This window comes from Syngnathus leptorhynchus, chromosome 3 (genome assembly GCF_054491065.1).
Source record: "Syngnathus leptorhynchus isolate UIUO chromosome 3, UIUO_Slep, whole genome shotgun sequence".
NCBI classification, from domain to species: domain Eukaryota; kingdom Metazoa; phylum Chordata; class Actinopteri; order Syngnathiformes; family Syngnathidae; genus Syngnathus; species Syngnathus leptorhynchus.
In genome coordinates, this window is record NC_141197.1 from 16,346,155 (window position 1) to 16,366,474 (window position 20,320).

The following is a 20,320-nucleotide window of genomic DNA, read 5'->3' on the forward strand; positions in this document are numbered from 1 at the left end:
CTTGGTCATGGTAGTCCATAAGGGGGAGTTGAAAATGTGCATTCGAATGAAGTTGTTGATAAAGAAATTTAATTTCACTTTGATGTTAGTGAGAGGGTCCAATGCCCTAGAAACATAATGGCGCCATCTTCCATGAGCTTGATAACCCACAAATGAACTTTGGGTATTAAACTAAAACCTGTAAAAACTAAAGACAAAGTACTGTTGTTGCACCTATTATTAAAATTTTTAAATGTTTCATTAATTAATCAATAAACATATAAATAAATATTACATTTGTAATTTTTTGCATGCATTTTCATTTTAGGATTTTCGTATTCTTGGATTTTTCATCTGAGGATTTAGTTGTGATTGAATTTGTGTGCCTTTTTACATAATATTTAGTTTACGTAACCTGCCAACGTTAAAAGCAAGGTAAGCCAAATTGTGATTTACCGTTTCACACTGCCAATACACATAACCGCTGATGAGTCCGTTGATGCCCTTCGTCCAAAAACAAGTGACCCAATCAAACAATTGTGAACCACCCGAAGCACAGGGGCAAGAAAATAAACCTCTTGTGCAGCTAGCACCGTCACACCACTGACGTTTCATGCGGACCTGCCCCGGCCGGGACCTTCACTGTTTGGACAAGCCATCACGCAGGAAATGGGGAACAATCACTTCGCTGAGAGAATAATGTAGGGAGAGAATCAACAAGGTGTCATCTGGCACGATAAGGAAACCTAACAATGAGGTCTGGAGGAACTCCCTGATGAGCCCTACCAGATAGCTTGCCAGAGACCAAGACCTCAGGAGTTAAGGGGATTTTCATGAGGCCTATGTTCTAAATTGGACACAAAATAATAATAATAAAACACGGCACACTGGCTTTTGCCTTCGGGGGATGAAAAAAGTAAACTGGCAATGATTCCAGAGAGAGATGATCCCTGGATGTCATGGACATTTATTGACAAAGCGTTGGTATGCTAATGAGGTATGCTAAATTGCTAGCCTTGATCGTCACCTGCTGACAGAGCACTAAGACAAGCACTTTGGTACCAAAGGTAGCACTAGACCAGTCAAAGTTCATTTACAATGTTGTGAACAGCTTGCCTTGTAAAAACCAAGTCATTCACAGGCTAAATATATCAAAGTTAAGCAAATTTCCCATGCTAACAAGCTGCTAATCTCTGAGGTGACATGCACAGAGAAAGCAAACAATATTATGTTGAAGATTTGAATGATAACTACAAAGCAAGCTAATAAAATTAGCAAGGCATTAGCATACTCTGTTACCGGTGGCGTTACAAGCTGCAAGCCCATGTAAGACCTTCTAGTGAAAAAGTTATCTTGTTCCGCAGAAGTTACCCTAAACTTGTAGTCATGTTGATATGGTTTGCATTACAAACATCAACCCAGAATGTTCCGATCAAGTTTATATTACATCTAAATATCTTTAACAACTTTATGACAATAATTAACATGCATATGCTTAGCTAATATTAGCAAAGTGTTTTTATGGATTTAGTCAACGTCTGTGCGTGTGTTTGAGACTTCATCCTGTTTTCATAAAAAGGAATGATCTATTCCAAGGACATAGAGCACATATAATAACAGTTTGTTCCTGTTCCTGCAACTTTCCCTTAAAAATACCCACCCTAGTGGAATGTAATGTTTTCATGATGACATCCTGATTTTAAATCATAATGCAGTTAAACCTCCCAAAATTAACATGACTTTTTCAGTTCACTACTAATAATAAATCTTAAACATCAGCCTTTCCTTCCCCTGCAACATCCTGACAGAGAGCTGGCACACCCACTTGAGACGTCTCACTGAGCTAAAGTCTTGTTATGAAACTTTTGAGGCCTGTTCTTACTGAATTCCAAATTGTGCCACTTTTGACATCTCTTTTAAAAATCAGTATCAATGAATTCTAGTGCTTAGCAAAAACCCAACAAGCTCCATTTCTTTTGACCTTTACTTGCCGGGCCGGCCCATTGTCTTCGCTGTATGTTCGATACCCGTGCGCGGCGTGGGCTCCTAACCGAGGCTGCATGCTTGCTCAGCCAGGTCTTGCCACCAAATCACATTAGTGGGTGCGTATCTCCCACAATCTGCTGCGACAGGATCAGCCCCTAGGCGCTGCTGAAATGGATACAGCAATATACAATGTAAGAGGGAGGATGGCTAAGGGTGTGCGTATGTGCACCTGCATGCGTGTTAGTGAGAGGGTGAGGGAGGGGGGGGGGGGGGCACACAGGACCAAGTCCCAGCGTCTTTAAAAGGGACAAGAGGCACGTGCCTCCATTGATCTCATCATCTTGGATCCAAATGAAATGAGACGCTTTGAAAAGGTTAAATCCAATTGAAGGGTGGAATTCACAAGTTTGTTTTAGCGGTGGGGCTTTTAATAAAGCCACCAGCCCCAAAATCATTTATCTCGCTGGTGCGCGTGCAAACGACATGCACAGTAAAACGTGGATCCAACATTATATGTAGAATCATTGGATTTCAAATATACACTGCATAAAATATTCACAGGGCACTGGTGATGTGAAAATGAAGCTTCAAATTTGCTTCATGAACCAGTTTTGGTATTTTATGACTCTTCTAGATGGCAGTGGTTGTTCATCATTAGGATAAGAGTACCCTGAGTTAGATCCATTTATTTAAACCAAAGGGTTCCAACCAACTGCTTCGTGAAGCATATTTGAAGCTTCATTTCAGATGGAGAAGGTATTGGTTAAATAGTGATGCTTGATTACAATCTGCAACATATCACATTATGGTGCCGCTGTCTTGGTTGGGTATTTTTTTCCTATAATCTTTATGTATTGATGAATGAAAGGAGAAGTCACTCGTGACTCGTTCAATGTTTTTATTTTTAGTACAATCACAATGAAATGTCACAATTGCACATTTTCTTGTGTTCACAATATAAACATTTGTAGTAACATTGAAATGAAGATCATGTCTTTCGGAGTACAGTAATATCATGCTTGAGGTGGGGTTTACAAATATGGAGAAAACCAAGCGAGATGACTGCTGCCACCGTGTGGTGACTTGGTGAATGACAGAGCCTATTAAGTCAGTGCGTGCCTCATTATAAAAGTTTTTTTTTGTGTGCAAAACAATATTAATTAAACACATAGTCTTGTTTTACTTTCAAAATTTGCAAAGTCGACAAAACAACAGAAAACATAACTGCTTGTTCGTGTGAACGCCCTCTGGAATACACTGCTTGGCTTTTTGCTCACAAATTGCCCTATTTTATTTGCGCTGGAGTTGACTTAGTGCTGTCTCAGCAAGTCAAGCGGGGATGCAAATAAACAGAACATGCAAAGCAAAACCTCTGGCTAATTATACAGCTGTCTTACAAAGGTCCCTGTCCCTGAGTACACACATACAACATCTGCTAGCTTGGAAATCTAATAAAGCTTCGTGTAGACTAATTACACTGAAACCCTTTGCCTCTATGTAAAACAAAGGAAGGTGTGGGTGCGGTAAACTCAAAAGAAAGTCACATAAGGTGGAAAGCACACAAGGAATAATGCACAGAGCAAGCCAAAGCACAATAATTAACAGTTAAAAACACCAAACACAGATTTTTTTTAATTTGTTGTCTTTTGTGGGTGAACACAACAAATGGATAGATTTTATTCGTAAAAATTATTTTGAATTTGTTTGTCCAATTATTTGCTAAAATTATACAAATCAAAATTTTCTCTATATTTATATTGGTTCCTTATCCGAGTAAAACGAATTTCATGTTGCTAAGTAAAGTAGGCTTAAAGGCTGAATTTTTTATTTTATTTTTAAAAGCTCAGTTTTGCTTAGTTCGGTAGCAAACTGTGGGAAGAAAAGGGCCAAGATGGCTAAAATACTGGCTTCAAACCAGCATGGCTCACTTCTTACGTTTTTTTGGTCTGTCTACTGATGGTAACTTCCTGTCTCCAAATAACCGTTGCCAGTGGTTGAATTTCTGAAAGTATCATCCCACAGTATCCCTCCAAACCGCCATTTTTTTGTGCCCTAAGGAATTCAAGGACGAAACAAAGCAAGTACAAGAAAAGGGGGAGTGTTGTGACCAAACAAATTTTTGACAGGGGCTCCAAAATGCATGGAATTAGTGTTTGCCCTCTAAGGCACTACTAAGACTGAAAAGAAAAGCGGTTTAAAAATGTCCATTAAAAAAAGCAAGCGACATGACCTGCGACGTGGTTCTTGTGACCAGAAGGAGCGGACCACAAAATGGGTTAGTCGTCCTTTTTGTCCGAGATGCTGTCTTCCTGATTCTCGCCTGCACCGCTCAGCTCCAACTCGCCAGGCGTGGCCTCCTGGATTGCCTGATACCTCTGAAGCTCCAGATAGGTGGTGAAGAGCTTGGCGTACTCCGGGTGGCTTGTGGCAAAGCTTTGAAATTCACCTGAGGGATCCCCAAAAAATATGATCTAATTTATATGCGGACTCGTCACGAAATGCCAAATGGAAGGACTATTTTCAGAGTTTGAGTCAAGACTGGAAATTTAGATTTTTGGTGGACATTGCTGCCATCTGCACTCACATTCGAACACCTAAAGACAATTCAATTTTGTTTAAATACATAAAAGCGTGTCCAATAAACTCCACGTGGTCATGGGTTCTGCATTTAGTATTTGAATGTCATCTGGTGACATCTTGGTGTCAGGGATCTACGTTGGAGTGAGTTTATTTATTCTTTAAAACATAAGTAGATCTTTCACACCATCTTGTAGACAATTAAAAACTTTTTGTGGGGTGTCATTTCATTGAGTTGTTTTACGACAGCGCTCAGTTTCTATCCACCGTAAAACTGCAATGATTCGCTGTACTGCAAAATTTTACTAAACACATTTAGTATTTAAAACAACTACCCAACTTTGCCTAGCTAGACCATGATAAGAAACGCCAAAGATGGGCTAAGAAATAGCATCTATGTAGTGGCGTTTTGCTTTGATTGACAGAAAATTACACATAAACGGTGCAGCAACACATGTAGACAGACAATATATTACAATATAAAAATATCCACCTATTGCAACTCATATCCCAATGCACCAGTGTAAATTCCAAAAGTGAGAAAAGGCTATATATATTAGCTTTGATAAATGTGGCATACTCACTGAATGTGATAAAACCCGAGGCGTCGGCGTCAATTTCCTTGAAAAGTTTGACCATGTTGAGATCAGACACGCCCAAAGCGGAGCGCAGCAGCGCCGTGAACTCCTCCCGGGTGATTTTCTCATCCTCGTCAGTGTCAAACAGCTAAAACAAGAAGAAATATTTGAATGATACGCCTGTGCAGGTAAACATACCGCAAAGTTTCTCCTGTGCAAGTTCATCTTGAAAGTGAAACTTTGTAACAGCATTCTATTGTTTTTTTTTTTTTCCAGTCCTTTTCCGAAACTACATTTGTTGTCCTGGTCAGGGGAAAATTGACTCCCAAGACTCCCAAGGCGCTCGGCAGCAGACACAGATTATTACCATGACATGATCCAAATGTCTTTGAATGCGGCTGTCTGCTTCCATTTCACAGCAGAGCCACACACTCGGATTTCAGTCGTCTGAGTTCATCTACGCTAACGCTCCTCTAACATCAGTGGAATAGCATTCAATCGTCATTTTAGATTGCAAAATGAACATACCCGGAAAGCCATACGCAGCACTTCATCGGTGTTAGCAGGTCGACACAAGATGGTCACGCCAATGACATATTCTCTGAAATCTATGGTGCCATCGCCATTCTGTGAAAGAACCATACACATAAAAGTAGAGATGAGCCAGTAAATTATTTTAATATCATTTATATTATCTGGTCAAATCATATTTCAGGGAGAACATTGGCCCTGTGGCCCCCCCTTCTAGCTCTGCCACTGCTGCATCCCAATAGATTGGCCTGTCCACCGAGCTAGTGTGAAATTAAACACCAAAAATTTGACCTGCCTATTTGAGTCTTATGACAAAAGCATTACATCAGTGAAAATTGTGCCATATGTCTTGTGAATAATTAAAAATGCATTACAAAGATATGAATTGTTGTACCCGGTCAAAGAGTGCAAAGAGTTCCGCCAGGGCAGGGTTGACGGGGAGCTTTAGGAAGCTGGCAAACTCCTTGATGGTGATACGTCCGCCTTTACAGGAAGTGGCCATGGCAGCAAAACTGTCCAGTTCTTTCCTCACGTTGTCCCATTTGATACTACAAAATAAAATAAAAAAACAGCAGGTTCATAATGTGTCAGTTCAAAGCCAAGCTGCTCATCGTCCTACTTGAGTTTTCGACTGATCTTGGTGAATTCCACCAGACCGGCCTCCATTGGCAGAGTCAACTCGCCGGCCGAGATCATCAAACGGCAGTCCTCGTAGGTGTGGTCCGTCACGGGAACGCCCAAAGCCCTGCAGGCGTTGTTTTAGCACGATACGTACAGAAAATCCCAGTTGGACTCATTGCATGTGTTTCTTTACCCACTTGGCCATGATGTCTCTCACTTTGCTGGCGAGCAAAGCGGGGCTTTTTTTCTCCTCTTCCGTGGGGATGTGAGGAGGCAGAAACTAAAAAAAAAACACAAGATGATGGTCACGTGATCTAAACATTCCGCAGCTATTTTAACAATAGCCTTCCACATATCTATTATAGAAACATAATTGCGCAAGAAAAGCCGCCATACAACATTTTTTTCTGTTTGTTCAACATACTTTTTTGTCTATCGTGTCTTTGTGTTTACGTTGAAGGCTAATTTACCTCGATCTCCACTGTGGTGTACAGCTGACACAGTGTTAGAAGTAGCAAGGTCCTCCTGCACACGATTCAATCAGTTGGTAACATGAAATGCATCAAATCAAGGGATTGGTTTATGTGAACGGTTGTTATTTAATAAGGAAAGATGATTTTGGTGTAATGAGCACACTTACGAACTGAAACCCTGCCAAGTCCATGTTACTGTGTCCTGGGAAAGCACACGCATGTTCAGTTGACACACGGTTAGGGATGCACACAGATCCGTATGTCGCAACTTACTATTTTATTCGGATATCTCAGAATGATAGGCTGCACAGGTACGCCCGGAATAAAGGCACCTACAGGAAAGAATGTAAGAAAAGAAAAAAAGTCAGCATTTCTGGAGAATTTTTTTTCAAAGATTTTACATTGACAAGAAAATGTTTCACTATTTCACCATTTTGAGGCATCTTGGTGCCATAGAACTATGTTGAAGTGATCTGATTTGGATATTCGCATGACTGTTTGTGTACATCTTGGGTCTAATCCAATGTGCATCGGAGGTTGCAGCTTGCCAGTAAACTTAATGAAAACAAGAAAAAAGGAGGGATGATTTGAATACCTAGTTTAAATGTGATGAGACACGAGCGATTTGTACACGTCCCCTCAGGAAATATCAAAACCTGAGGAACAAATCAGTAAATCAACAAACATATTCAACCAGCTTCTATGTCAAACTCCTAAATTGGTGTATTTTTTTTTCTTTTATACCTGCGGCCAGAGACCTCCTGACTTGGCTCTGCCAACAATCTCTTGGATGGTGTTCTTCCTTGAGTCAGGGTCTTTTCTGGACACCAGTACTGGCTGGAGGCAGCGTACAAACCCTGCGAGAAAAGATAAAAGAAAATAAAACAGAATGAGAGGTGTGGCTGCTGCACCAAAAGTGAATATAATGTATGAAAAAAATAAAAAAGTGTCTCACTGCCAAATATGGGCGTGGCCAGGTTCTCCACACGGGATACAGTGGAAGGCAGGCCCGCTACGATGCACACGATGCCATCGAAAAAAGTGGAGTGGGGGGCCACGGCTAGAATGGGGGCCTCGGCGCTGCCCACCTGTTTGCCCTTCACCACCACCCGGAAGCCCATGCAGAAGTAGTAGGCTCTCCCCAGGGCGGCCATCACGCTCTGACACATCAGCCTGCGGATGGCACGGATTTTTGTTAGAGATTAGCAAAGAGTGAAGTCCACAAGGGTCTTTTTTTTTGTTTGTAATTATTTCCAATGTCTTTGCAATGAGGATTGCAAAACATTGCACAACTTCAGTCTGCAACCTCTTTTGACTTCCGCCCTTCACTTCCTCATTGCTAAAGTCATCAGCTTCCACAACCGCTTCGGCCGTTCACATTCAGTTTGAGTACAGCATTCAGATAATGGAGGAATTAAAGCTAAACAGTGCAAGAAACCAAACGCTTTATGGTACTCACTGCGCGTGTTCTAGGAAGTCAGCCAAAGTAACACTGCTGGTGCAGATATGATCTCCCCCCCCCCCCCAAAAAAAAAATCAAAAATCAAAGCACTTAATACAAACAATGTCAATATCTATTTGTTTTGATGATACGCTGCTTTGCCTGACGGGCATTTTTGTTTTGGAAGGCATATCCGAGAACAAGCTCACAGGACATAAAATTGAGTACATCCTCCAATGATTAACAGCACTGATTTTTTATTTTCCACGACCAAAGTTTTAAATGAGCATTTTAGACTACAAAATGACTTTCTAAAAGTATTACAAGGATTATTTCAACAACTGGAAGATAATGTGATGCGAGTCAGGAAGAGTTCATCACTCTTTTGATCATTTGTGTTGTCACTGATGGTGTAATGTTTCATGCATTCAGTTCCTACTCAGTGACGGTGTGAAAATAAGAGCGAAAGGCTCTCTGTCTCTACAATACCGGTAAATATGACTGGCGATCAGCCCAAGGGGTGTCTCTGCTTTTTCTCAGCTGTGATACGCCTCAAGTTCTCATAAGCCTGAACAGGATGAGCAGTATAGAAAATGCATTTGGGTTGATATTGTTATTGTGCAGGACAGTGTTTTCGCTTTAAATGGGTTGCTATCATACTGAATGTTGTTTGTCTAATGCCGTAATCCTAATTTCCGTTTATAAATGTACAGTAAGCCCCCGTGTATCATGGTGGATTCGTTCCAGACCTACCCTGAATAATGTGAAAAGCAATAATATAGAGACCATACATCGTTCAGCATTGGTGATGCCTTCATTGGGTTTTAGGTTACCCATTGTCATGGTCACTTTGTGCTGATAGCTACTGTTGGGAATATAAAGCTTCAAATTTGCTTCATGAACCAGTTGTTGTATTTTGGGACTCTTCTAGATGGCACTCTCTGTTCATCAGTCTCTCTGAAAGTTTACTGGCCCACCATTTCTTAAATCGCAAAATGTAAACCAACATGTAGAGGAGTCACAAAAATACAACTGGTTCATAAAGCAAATTTGAAGCTTCATTTTCATACCACCAATGATAACATCCGCATAGTACATTTCCTTTTTGGCCCGAATGACTAAATTGAGTTACAGGCTTGGTCAACAAATTACATTTGTAAGTATCTGTTTTCTTTCCTTCAACCATTAGACAGGTTACCTTCTCCATCCTGTCATTGGTGCCACTGCTCCCTTCAGAGGATGCTTGAAGGTGATGATGACAGCCACTGGCCAGGTCACCATGAGGACCAATGAGATGAGGATGGCTCGGAGAGGAACCAGGAAGATTCCCTGGAGGACACACTACACAAACACAGTAATAGTTGTGTCAGGAAAGACACATTCCATGTTTACATTCCATGCGTCAAATCCAGATCAATAAGCAGCACATAAAGGCTCTTATTGTTCTGGCTGTGCAAAGCAGATTACAGAGGCTGGAAGGGACATGCAAGCAATCCCACGCATGTTGCCACGATTTATTCCTTCTTTGCATTGATACTAACGCGCCATTGTCACTCACTTTGATTATGGTGGCCTTGGACAGTTTGGTATCCTGCACAAAAGGGTTGATGACAGCAGGCAGGAGCAGTGATTGCTGCCTCGGCAGGGCGAAGACGCGTTCAGACGGCATCGCGAGGCAGGAAAAAGATGCAGGGTGCAGTTACAGGAGCAGCTTCATGTTATCATTTCACTTCCGCGTCGGAGGGCCTCATCTACCGCTTTCTCTTTTCTTCTCCTTTTGCCTATTGCACACGGAAAACCTAAGCGTTCATGCTAGCAAAACAGTCAGCCGAAGCAATCCCGGAAGTGACCCACCTCAAGCTCCGCCCTCCCTCGTCACCGATTTGACAGATTGTTAAACAAAGAATTAAAAAATTAATTATTCTATAATTTTTAATAATTAGTTGTGACATTTTCCATGATAAAAAAATCTTTAAAAAAAAGTTAATAGGGTGAAAAACGTTTCATGAAAAATTATTCATTCATTAATGTTACCCTATGATAAATTTAATCTTGATCGAGATTTAAGCTGCGCCTTCTGTGACTCCCATAATGAGAATGTTTCCTCTGCTTTGGAAATGCACTTATACCCGTAAACCGTGGGAGTACATCTGCAGATGTATTGTGAATAATGTCTCATGTAACTTCGAGTATACTTTGCAGAATGCACGTTTTGGCTTTTTAAAGTGTGACATCTCACTTGAAAATCAACACAATTTTTTTTATCATTATAATTCTAACAAAGTCTCATATTCACAAATGTAAACTTGCAAAGGTCAAACCTATTTTTTTGTGCGATATGAGCTAAAGAAACGATTACTGTAAAAAAAATATTTACTTTTAAGTAAGTTTATTGTACTGTATTAAAATTTCCACAAGGTGGGGCAGTTTTATGTATTTAACAAAAGTATTAAACAGCATGGATGGTTATGGTCAAAGATTTTGGGACAGATTTTCAGTTTCTGCTATCTTCGGTTTGGTTTACTGCATATGTAAATCACACCCGTCTCACATTATTACCTTATAATGACCATCTTTATTAATGACAATAACAAAGTGCACAAGCATGGCAACCAAGACAAAAAAAAAACACTACCACTGTATCAACAAGTTGAGTGTAAAACAAAAATACTAAAGCGGTACTTTTGTCATGATTTTATCATGCAGCAAACAAGACCTGAAGGGCCAACCTGTGCCTTCAGTCCCTCCATACCGAACTAAAACATCAAAGCTTCTACAAAGTGCTAAATAAGAGGAAATTAATGGCTGTCTAAACATATTCCTGGAAACTCCCCCACTTCAGACATGACACAGAATCTAAAAATGCATCTATCTACAAATGAGTGTCAAATTAAAAGATCACAACTATTTATTGCGTAAACATATCCTTCAGTTTGACACTCCATTGTGTGCATTTTCTTGAGAAAGTTTCTAAAGCACCATATTCGGTCACAGAGATTGTGCAAAAGTCATTTTTTTCAAATGTAGTGCACAACCATGCGCAAATAAACTATAGTCAAATACATTTTTTATAAAACTACTTTAAACACTTAATCTTCATCTCAGCCAAAAGTGGAATCCTCATACCGTTTACAACAAGCTCATCACGGTAAAAAAAAAAACATGTTCATTTTAGTGTGGACATACCTGATGTCGCTGTTAAAAAAAACTGGGTTAAAACCAAAGAACTATACAAAAGAAAGAGTAAAAGACGTAGTAAATGTGCATGGGCTTGACAAATGAAACATCAGACATTAAAACCAAGCTGTGTTTCGCTGTATAGAAAGTCCAACGGAGGCTTCCGAGGCAGGATTAAAACGTAGCGTGCGCCGCAGCGGCCTCGGGTTGAGTATGATAAAGTGTTTGGCATTGTCCTCATCACAGGTGATGTGCTCAACAGCCGAGCCAGTCCTTTTTGATTTCGCCCAACTTGACGATCTTCAAGCTGCTGTCCTCCAGTTTGAAATAGTGGTTGCCTTTGAAGAAGTAGCTGTAATCTAGTAAAGATGAGCAAAGAACACAAAATACTGAAAAATGTACACGCTCCATAAAGAGACTTGCTTACTCAGAGTTACTCATAAACTGCATTAATTTTAAATATGAAATACAATTTAGAGCAAAAGCGCCTTTGGATGGATCTGTTTTGACATTGGCCCACTTTACTGCTTGATGCATAGTGGCCACACTTGTTAAGGCTTCTCCAAATGTTGCAGACAGGGGCTGGTCTGTCTAGCTGCACAGACTCACTTTTATAAAGATTAGCAAAGCTGCAATGGAGAAAAACCTTGGTCACGTGTCACTGGCAAAATATTCCCATTCAGAAGGGAGGCCCATGGAGGTTTTCATCAACGTCCATTCCTAAAACTTACCCTGCCTGTATTGCTTTTATCCTGTCCTGTTAACATTACATATAGTTTAGTTGACTTCTACATCGTCTACTGCTTTAAGTACTGAATTGATCGTGTCGACATAATTGGGTCATCATTGCATCCAGAATATAAAAGTAGGAATATCACCCAATTATGTTTTTTGGGTAACTTCACTTTATCTAATGACACGCAACTACACGTAAAGTAAACATGAGGGGACAAAATGATCAATTACCAATTCCGTTGAGACTGAAGGCAGCATCAACGCCATCTGGGATGCCATTCCAAGCTTCAGCAATAAGTTTGGGGAAACCGCTGTCCATGGACTTTGTATTTTCATCATATCTGCAAGTCACAAGTTCATTTAGCAAAAACGATTCGAAAATCGAGGTCATTTGACAAATAAATTGTTCCTCACCTCCAGAATTGCTCCCCAGCAAAGAGGTAAGTCTTCGTGTTCTTCCTAAAGCTAAAAGCGGCATCAATCTGTTCCAGGTCGCCTGGCAGGCCGAGGCTGTCGAGCCTCTTGGGGTAGCCTCTGTCCAGTTCAGTCCCCTTATACACCCACAATTGATTGCCTGGATGACATAAGCACGATAGCTAAAAGTAACCAACTATGAAGCCCGTTGGCCATCAACACAAAATGGGTGACAACACAAGAAGAGTGTAGCTGCTCCAATGAGGAGATTTCACCATCCCAAAGAAATAACAATCTATATTGTTGAACAAGGAAATTGAGTCAAAAGCCCTTCTTGACATAAAATGCACAATATAACTTCGACAGACTAGGCATGTTTTTACAGCTGACACATATTATGTAAAGGCCATCCTAGTCCTAGGACATTATTATTTCATTTAGTTTAGTCAAGCCCAAAGAATGTTTGAAGAACCACTAATAATTGGCACATGGGATAACCCCACCAACAATTCCAGAAAATGGAAATGGCTGACCTTTTAAAAGCAAAGTCATCCAAGTGGTTAAGGAGCAAAGACAAGTATTTGTTTCGAATGAAAAAAGAAAAATTCCGACAATCAGCACGTTTATTCATCAAACCTGAAAAGAAGACTGTTTTCTCCTCCACTGGGTTTTCATAGACGGCGTCTATCTTGCTGGGCAAGTCAGGCCAGTAGGTGGCCACCAGCATGGGTCCATTGGGCTTGCTTCTGAAGCTTACTGACTTGAACAGGAACCTGGCACAAAAACAAGAGAGGTAAAAAGAGGGCGGGAGGTGAGGGTGGCCTAAGAGTACAGAGTTGAAGAAGGGGGTGGGCGGCTTGTTCGACTTGTGGTCGCATCAGCCAACAAAGGCGTGATTCACGAGCATCTGGTTCCCGTTAAGACCAGAGGCTGCGCCAGTGGAACAAGACCCTTCTTGCCCGGATTCGCAATACAGCTACGCAACAACAACAACGGCGACGGCCACTTCTCAAACGCTTTTCCACTGACCCAGTTTTCAAAAGGCAAATGGAATGCCAGTTTTTTTTAAGGAGAGGAAGAATTGTCAAATCAAAATGAGAAATAACAGGCATCAGTGCTGATCTAATTTTGCTCTTAATGAATCTGTCTGCATGTTCCTAAAGATCTCTATTGAACTTTTCTATTGTTTTCAACGTGACAGTAATACTCTGACTTTCCAGAACTTAGTAAAAAACATGAAATGCAATCCATCTATTATTTTAAATAACCTTAGAAACATGCATGAAACAAGTATAAATTACACCAATAAAAGCAAGGAATGAGCATAAAACTAGTATAGCAGAGAATGTGTAAACACGGGTTGAGTGGCCGGCTAAAAAATATTTTAGTGCACTTTGAAGAATAAACATGTTGAAACTGCAAGAGATAAGATCTTTATATGTCTAACGGTCACTTAGTATGAGAGAAAAATACACAAACAGGATATGTACACTCAAGAACAAAAATATGGTTAAGCTATCAGACTGTTAAACCTTAAAAATCTGCTTGGACGTCTCAGCATAATGAGTCACCGGGAATCAGGTTTCAGCACAGCTTGATTTCCAAGCAATGAGCCAAAGATTTTGAGGCCTACAAAGAATTTGATCCCCTGTAAATGTTGTTAAATAAAAGCAAATTTTCCGAGTTGGATTCTAGTTTGATTCAAACTCAAGCTTGTCCGGGAGAAACACTTCATTCCTTGGTCAGGCTGTCCTATTTCCTCCAGAGAGTAGTACGTATCAAAGTAACTAAATATCAAAGCTTGTATTTACTTTGCCATCCCCCGAAAATTCGTAGTCAGCCAAATGCTCAACCGCTAGGCCAATTTTCAAGAAGACTGATGCACAAACAGCATTTCTCTGCTGCATGAGTAATTGCTTATTCAGCGGTTCATGCGTACTAATGTACACAGCTATTTGTATTGTAGGCTGTTTTTAGTTTGAACGCGTAACGTAAATAAACGCTAGCTTCAAGTGGTTGGACTTACCATTTCCCATAAATAGTGTTTGCATTAGCCTTAGATCTTCATAAGATTTTAAAGTAGCAGAGAGAACAGTAGCTGTGGAAAGGAATCCTAATAGACAACAATAAAAACTCTCTCAAATCGATATATTCACAATGTTAGGCTATTAGATGGAGCAGAATGAGAAGGTGCAGTGTTTGTAGCAACTAGTGATGGCAAATGAAACTTCAAGATGCTTCATGAACCACTTGGAATTTAATTTGGAATTTACTACAGGTTCATGAAGCATCTTGAAGCTTCATTTTCCAATCACCAAATCTGAGTGGTTACGGGGATCCAAGTTGGTCCAAAACAATCTTCCAAATTTCATTTCATTTACCTGTCTTTAAAGAAGAAAGTCTCTCCTCTAATTTGGGCAACAGCATCAAAAGTAATGGTCTCCTTACAGATGTCCATGGGGGTAACAGGTACCTGGGTTGGTGGTAGAGGCTTGTCTGTAGGGACGCCTGGAAATAGAACAGACCTCTGTCATTCCTTAGGCTGTTTTAAAATCAATTTATGATTGTGTGGCATTTCGTTCCCACCATACAGCTCCTGGATGCCCTTGATATCATCGCTAGAGAGTCTGAAGTCTTTGGTGTAGGTGTAAATGGGGGCCATCAGTGCATTAGTGTCATCAGAGTGCTCCAAACCAAGGGCATGGCCAAACTCATGAGCAGCCACCAGGAATAAACTGTAACCTGAAAACAATTTGTGTGATGAAATATGTAATACTATATAATATTGAGTGATACGATATGCATTGATTGGTCACTACCTTGGTCTGGGCAGAAACCCCACTTGCGGTCATCATCGTAACTCTTGGTCGTACCGCACCACTTCTTGCCATCACTACGCCCGGACGTGGTGCAGGAGTCATAACTGTCTCCCAGGAAGGTGAATGGGAAGACACAGGGACTGCCTTCACTGTTGCCACCCACGGTTGACATGGCTGCAAAAGAATTCCGATTTGAATAACGCTTATGAGAACCACAAACTCGTGTGTTATGACACTAACAATGGAGAACATGACACGGATTTTATGTGAAGCAGAAGAACATGTAAACAAAACACAGGAAGGTCTAGAGTCGAGATTCAAACCTGGAATTACAAAACCATGAGGCAGACTAACCACAGCTAAAACCAGATATACATAACGTAACGTAACATGACGTAACGTAATGTAACTAACTTTCGTGGAGAACCTTCACATGGCCTAAACAAGCTTGGAAACCAGAAGCCTCTCACTCCAAGCAGCAAAAGTGCGAACCACACAGAATCCCAGTGGTCATACTTCTCGATCATAAAATAGAGAACATCAAAATACTTTCACATGGTTTGGGTAGACCATGAACAACACCGGAAACCCTCAAATGAATCTTCCCTGGAGAGGAGAACACCCATCAGGGCGATCAACGCTTCACAGTCCTGTAAACAAAACCGATAAAATCCAAAAGAAGAATGCACCACCGACCGGTTTCGGGGCAGAAGCCGTAGGATTTGTCCTGGTCGTAGTTCTCGGTTGTGGCACACCAGCGATAGCCGTCAGTTCTTCCTGTGGTGGTGCAGCTGTCATACTTTTCGCCCTCGAAGGTGAAGGGAAATTTACATGGAGCGCCTTCGGCATTTCCACCCAGGGTGAAGAGCACTGCAATGTCCAGGTTGAGACAAATAAAGCGTTAAACCGGGTACAGTATATTCCGACAATCAGGCACAATTTTCCCTTTCGTCTCAAGCGATCATTACATGTTTGACAATTTCCTAAAATGGGGCAAACATTTTGGAAAGCAAATGATTCCCCTATAAAACCACATAAAAAAGTTATTTCCTGGCAAAGTCTCACATGTACTTTCTTTCAGTACAAAAGAACAGATGTCATTCATTACGATTAAGTCTCTCGGGCCATGACTTACATTCGTGAGGACAGAAGCCATATTTGCCATCATCGTCAAATTTGTAAGTGGTAGAGCACCACAAGAATCCGTCGTCGCGGCCTTGAGATGTGCAGCTGTTGTACTCGGTCCCCTGGAACAGGAAGGGGAATTTGCAGAACTCTCCGTCCGCATTGCCGAATTTCACCTTTACCACTGTTTTGAAAAAGAACCAAAAGGATTCAACTGCTTGAATCTCATTCGGGTCACCTGTTGCAAAAGAGAATGCAGCACTTTGGCAAAGCTCTACCTTGGCCATCTCCCAGCGTCCACTGCTCGTCGTCGTCAAAGTGGGAGTCGCCACCTATTCCTGGGCCGGGTGCGAAGGCATGCGCCAAGAGACCATCTTTGCCATCAAATGGGTAACCATCGCCATGCTCTGTTGATGGCACAGTATGGATTTCATAAGCATCTACAGCAAGGGTGTCTAAGTCTGGCCCGTGGGCCAAATCTGGCCCGCAGTGTAATTACATACGGCCTGCGAAGGCAAATTGTGCATGGACTGTGTCGATACAAAAATTGCAAATTGTCTTGACTTTTAAAAAAGAGAGATGTTACTCGGAAATTTTACTACCATTCATCTTTTTAAACATTTGAACTGTTTTTACTAGTTTGTTGTGTAGCCTATACTGTATATAATATGACGTTCATACATTTATTTGGTTTGACAGTCAAAATAGCCCGAAGAAGGAAACTATGACTACGATGCGGCCCATGACACTCCTGATATACAGTATTTCAGGTAGAAAATTTAGTTTTCCTTTGGGGTTATGATCGGGGAATTTTGAGAATATTTGTCAACTGTAGGCATGAGAAGTTTCTGTAATTAAGGGTGACAGAAATTAACTTGACGATGAAGATTGAAGTCATGTTTAAATTCTGCTTTTGTAGTAATTGTGACGGTGATCCAGCAAAAAACAGGACTGCGTTTATTGACATACCATTGCGGCCAAAATTGATCATAATGTCAGCCTCTCCGTCCATGAGGCGACTGAATGACAGCGGTGTGACATCACTCCACACTTTGAAGGCTCTGAAGAAAGCATCATTGATGACTTCCTCATCCAGATCCGGAGTGTAGCCGAGGATTCTGTGGAGTTTAAAATAGAATTGTGACAAGAAGAAGCAACCACTATCTCAAAGCAACAGAGATTTCAGAGGAATTTGGCTGGAGGGGGGAGTGTGTGCATGTGTGTGTGCTGCCTAACAACATGGCCATGAGTCATGTGGTAAAAAAATAAATAAATAAAGCTGATTTATTTATTTGGGACATAAAACCGCTCATCTGGAGAAACCAAACGTTTTTGTAAACCTCGAAACACAACACCTGGATCAGTCCAGCATAAGAATGACGGTTTTAAGAAGAAAAAAAACAGTTTCACGGCCCAGTGGATGGTGGTGAGGGGGCTGTTTGGGAATGTTGAGGGAGGGGCTGTTGAAGTGGGTCGGGAGGGGGGGGTTAATGCAGACAAACTTTTCTTTTCCAAGCCTATCTTATCCTCCCCAACATGCTGGACAAATAAACACCACCACACAATAAATTCTACATTATTTACATGTTAGCATAACAGTATTTTAGAATTTTAATGACCCTCATCGTATTATATATATATATAAATATATATATATATATATATATATATATATATATATATATATATATATATATATATATATATATATAAATATATATATATAATATATATATATATATATAATCCATTTAGTTTCTTTTTTAATTTCACATTTCAACAATTAAAGGAGTCAAATGAAGAAAAGTTCATGCTCTGACCTATACGTGATGTCTTTCTTCTGCCACTGTGGTTTTCTGTGGAAGAAGTTATAGTTGGCCACATCTGGCACACCGCAGCGGGGCTTCTTCATGATCTCAACAGTCTTGGCGTCAATCTCGCCAGTCTCTTGCAAGGAGAAGAACTTTTGCATTTTTTTCAAGGTGTCCTTGAGCACCATCAGATTGCATCGGTCTTCCGGGCACCCATAGAATGTGTTCAGGTAGCGCTATAATAGGGTGAGGAAAATTTTGCGGAAAATTATTACAAAGTTGCAAAAAAAGGAGATTGCAAAAGAAAAGTAAAAAAAAACTTACCAGTGCAACTTCTTTGTCTGTTATGGGAGTGTCATCTCCAGGAAATTTGATGATAGGAGAAGGGGCAGCAGATGTTGATTTGAAGTGGATGAAATGGAGCAAAAACACACTTACAAAAACTGACACTAAACCCATTTTGAAAGCCTTTAGGTGTCCTGAAAAGTTGCACAGAGTTTCTCGAAGGTCCTCCTGTGTGTGCAGCTTCTGCTCTTCTGCAGTTTTTTCTTTCTTTCTTTTTCCTTTCACCTCAAGCGCTTTCTCATTTTTTTGCTTACACAAGCACTTTTTTTTTCTTCCTTCTTTGTGCGCAGCCTTGGAGCCGTGACGAAAGCAGAGCTGAAAGTGGGAGGCATGATGATCTAAGTAGTGGATAAAATATGTCTGGAGGGCCACATACGGACCTTTGCATTAGTTGTTGCATTGGTTTTGTTTATACAATTGGCTAATACATTTGATATTCATAACAAATGTATTTGTATTATGAAATGATTTTGCACCATTCTGAAGCAAGTAATAAGCTCAGAGGTTAAGTGCAACTAATACCAGTGATAGCATTTGTGAAAAATATGACCATAATCACATATGTTTTCTGACTATTTCGTACTTGTACTTTTGTCTAATTAATTTATTTTGCAGAAATAATTTCTTTTTACTGTCCTGATAATGATATGACTCAACATATGAATTAGGATTTCATTAAACTTTCAGTTAGAATGCCTTCTTGAAACTTTTAATGTCACGTAATTGTACGGTAGGAAAAGTTGAGTTGATGCTTTTATGAACCTCAAATTCAACGCCACACGTTTTTATGAGCAACACTGACACCTGGCGGCAAAAACGAGCAAGTACGTAAATTGCTCAAACACTGACGTTTGGTGGCAAAAAGTGGGAAAAGCCCAATTGAAAAATAATCTTGAAAGGTCCACTGAAGCAAAATAATAAAAAGTATTTTTATATAATTATTAATATCCATGCTCCCAGTCTAAAGTTTGAACACAGTTACTAATTCAATAGATTGTGTATTCACAAATTGTAACTAGTAGTGAAGCTTTTTATGTAAATTTTTATGATTTTTGCATTAGTTGTTGTTTTTATGTCGTAATATGCAATTATGCGACTGTTCTGAGTTCAACCCGAGGGACAAAAAAAATCAAGGGTATCTTGAAATTAGAGTCACTATTCATAAATAATTAAATCTAATCATATGATTTTTTTTACAATACACATACATTATAAATGGAAAAACTGTAACGTCAGAAACAATAGTCAATATGTTTAAATTACCATAATTCAGACCATGAGGGAGAAAATAAATGAATGCGTGAATAACAATAATAATTCAGTATTTATAGATTTACTGTAAAGCTATTTCTAATGCAACTTTACTGGCCTCTAGTGGCCAACGTGTGCCTTGCACCTGCAAATCCAAGCCCCTGGAGCGTCTCCGTCCCATTGAAATCGAGATCTTTGGCATAAATTTCCAATTACGTCCATTCCCGCTTGACATCACTTTGTTTCCGCTCTTGTGGCATATTACTGCCAACACACCACAGCAAGCTCAGATTCTCAAATGAATCACTTTTGACAGACCCCAAACAGGATTTGGTGGTTTATCACACAAAGCAACCCCCCCCCCACCCCTTTCCCCTTTAGCCATGCTACATATAGTTAATTTTTCTGACCAGACAACATCCACTCTGTCACTTATTCCATGTGTGCCATTCCTTAA

General features: G+C 40.3%; 2 protein-coding genes across 2 annotated transcripts; both read right to left on the bottom strand.

Annotated features, from left to right (window-relative positions):
- Window positions 1–2,849: 2,849 nt before the first annotated feature.
- lpcat2 (lysophosphatidylcholine acyltransferase 2) lies at window positions 2,850–10,041 on the bottom strand. Its single transcript, XM_085908261.1, has 14 exons — window positions 9,745–10,041; window positions 9,385–9,527; window positions 7,701–7,918; window positions 7,490–7,602; window positions 7,341–7,401; window positions 7,019–7,077; window positions 6,913–6,947; window positions 6,743–6,797; window positions 6,470–6,552; window positions 6,271–6,396; window positions 6,046–6,199; window positions 5,649–5,747; window positions 5,127–5,268; window positions 2,850–4,411 (listed from the first exon to the last, which is right to left on the bottom strand). The coding sequence occupies exons 1-14, from the start codon at window positions 9,853–9,855 to the stop codon at window positions 4,242–4,244; spliced, it is 1,569 nt and encodes a 522-aa protein (XP_085764387.1). The 5' UTR covers window positions 9,856–10,041; the 3' UTR covers window positions 2,850–4,241.
- Window positions 10,042–10,738: 697 nt separating this feature from the next.
- Window positions 10,739–18,902, bottom strand: mmp2 (matrix metallopeptidase 2). The gene is made up of 13 exons (XM_085907613.1): window positions 18,592–18,902; window positions 18,277–18,503; window positions 17,426–17,574; window positions 16,735–16,863; window positions 16,467–16,640; window positions 16,028–16,201; window positions 15,332–15,505; window positions 15,099–15,254; window positions 14,894–15,020; window positions 13,149–13,285; window positions 12,513–12,672; window positions 12,330–12,439; window positions 10,739–11,722 (listed from the first exon to the last, which is right to left on the bottom strand). The coding sequence occupies exons 1-13, from the start codon at window positions 18,724–18,726 to the stop codon at window positions 11,619–11,621; spliced, it is 1,956 nt and encodes a 651-aa protein (XP_085763739.1). The 5' UTR covers window positions 18,727–18,902; the 3' UTR covers window positions 10,739–11,618.
- Between the last annotated feature and the right edge of the window lie 1,418 nt (window positions 18,903–20,320).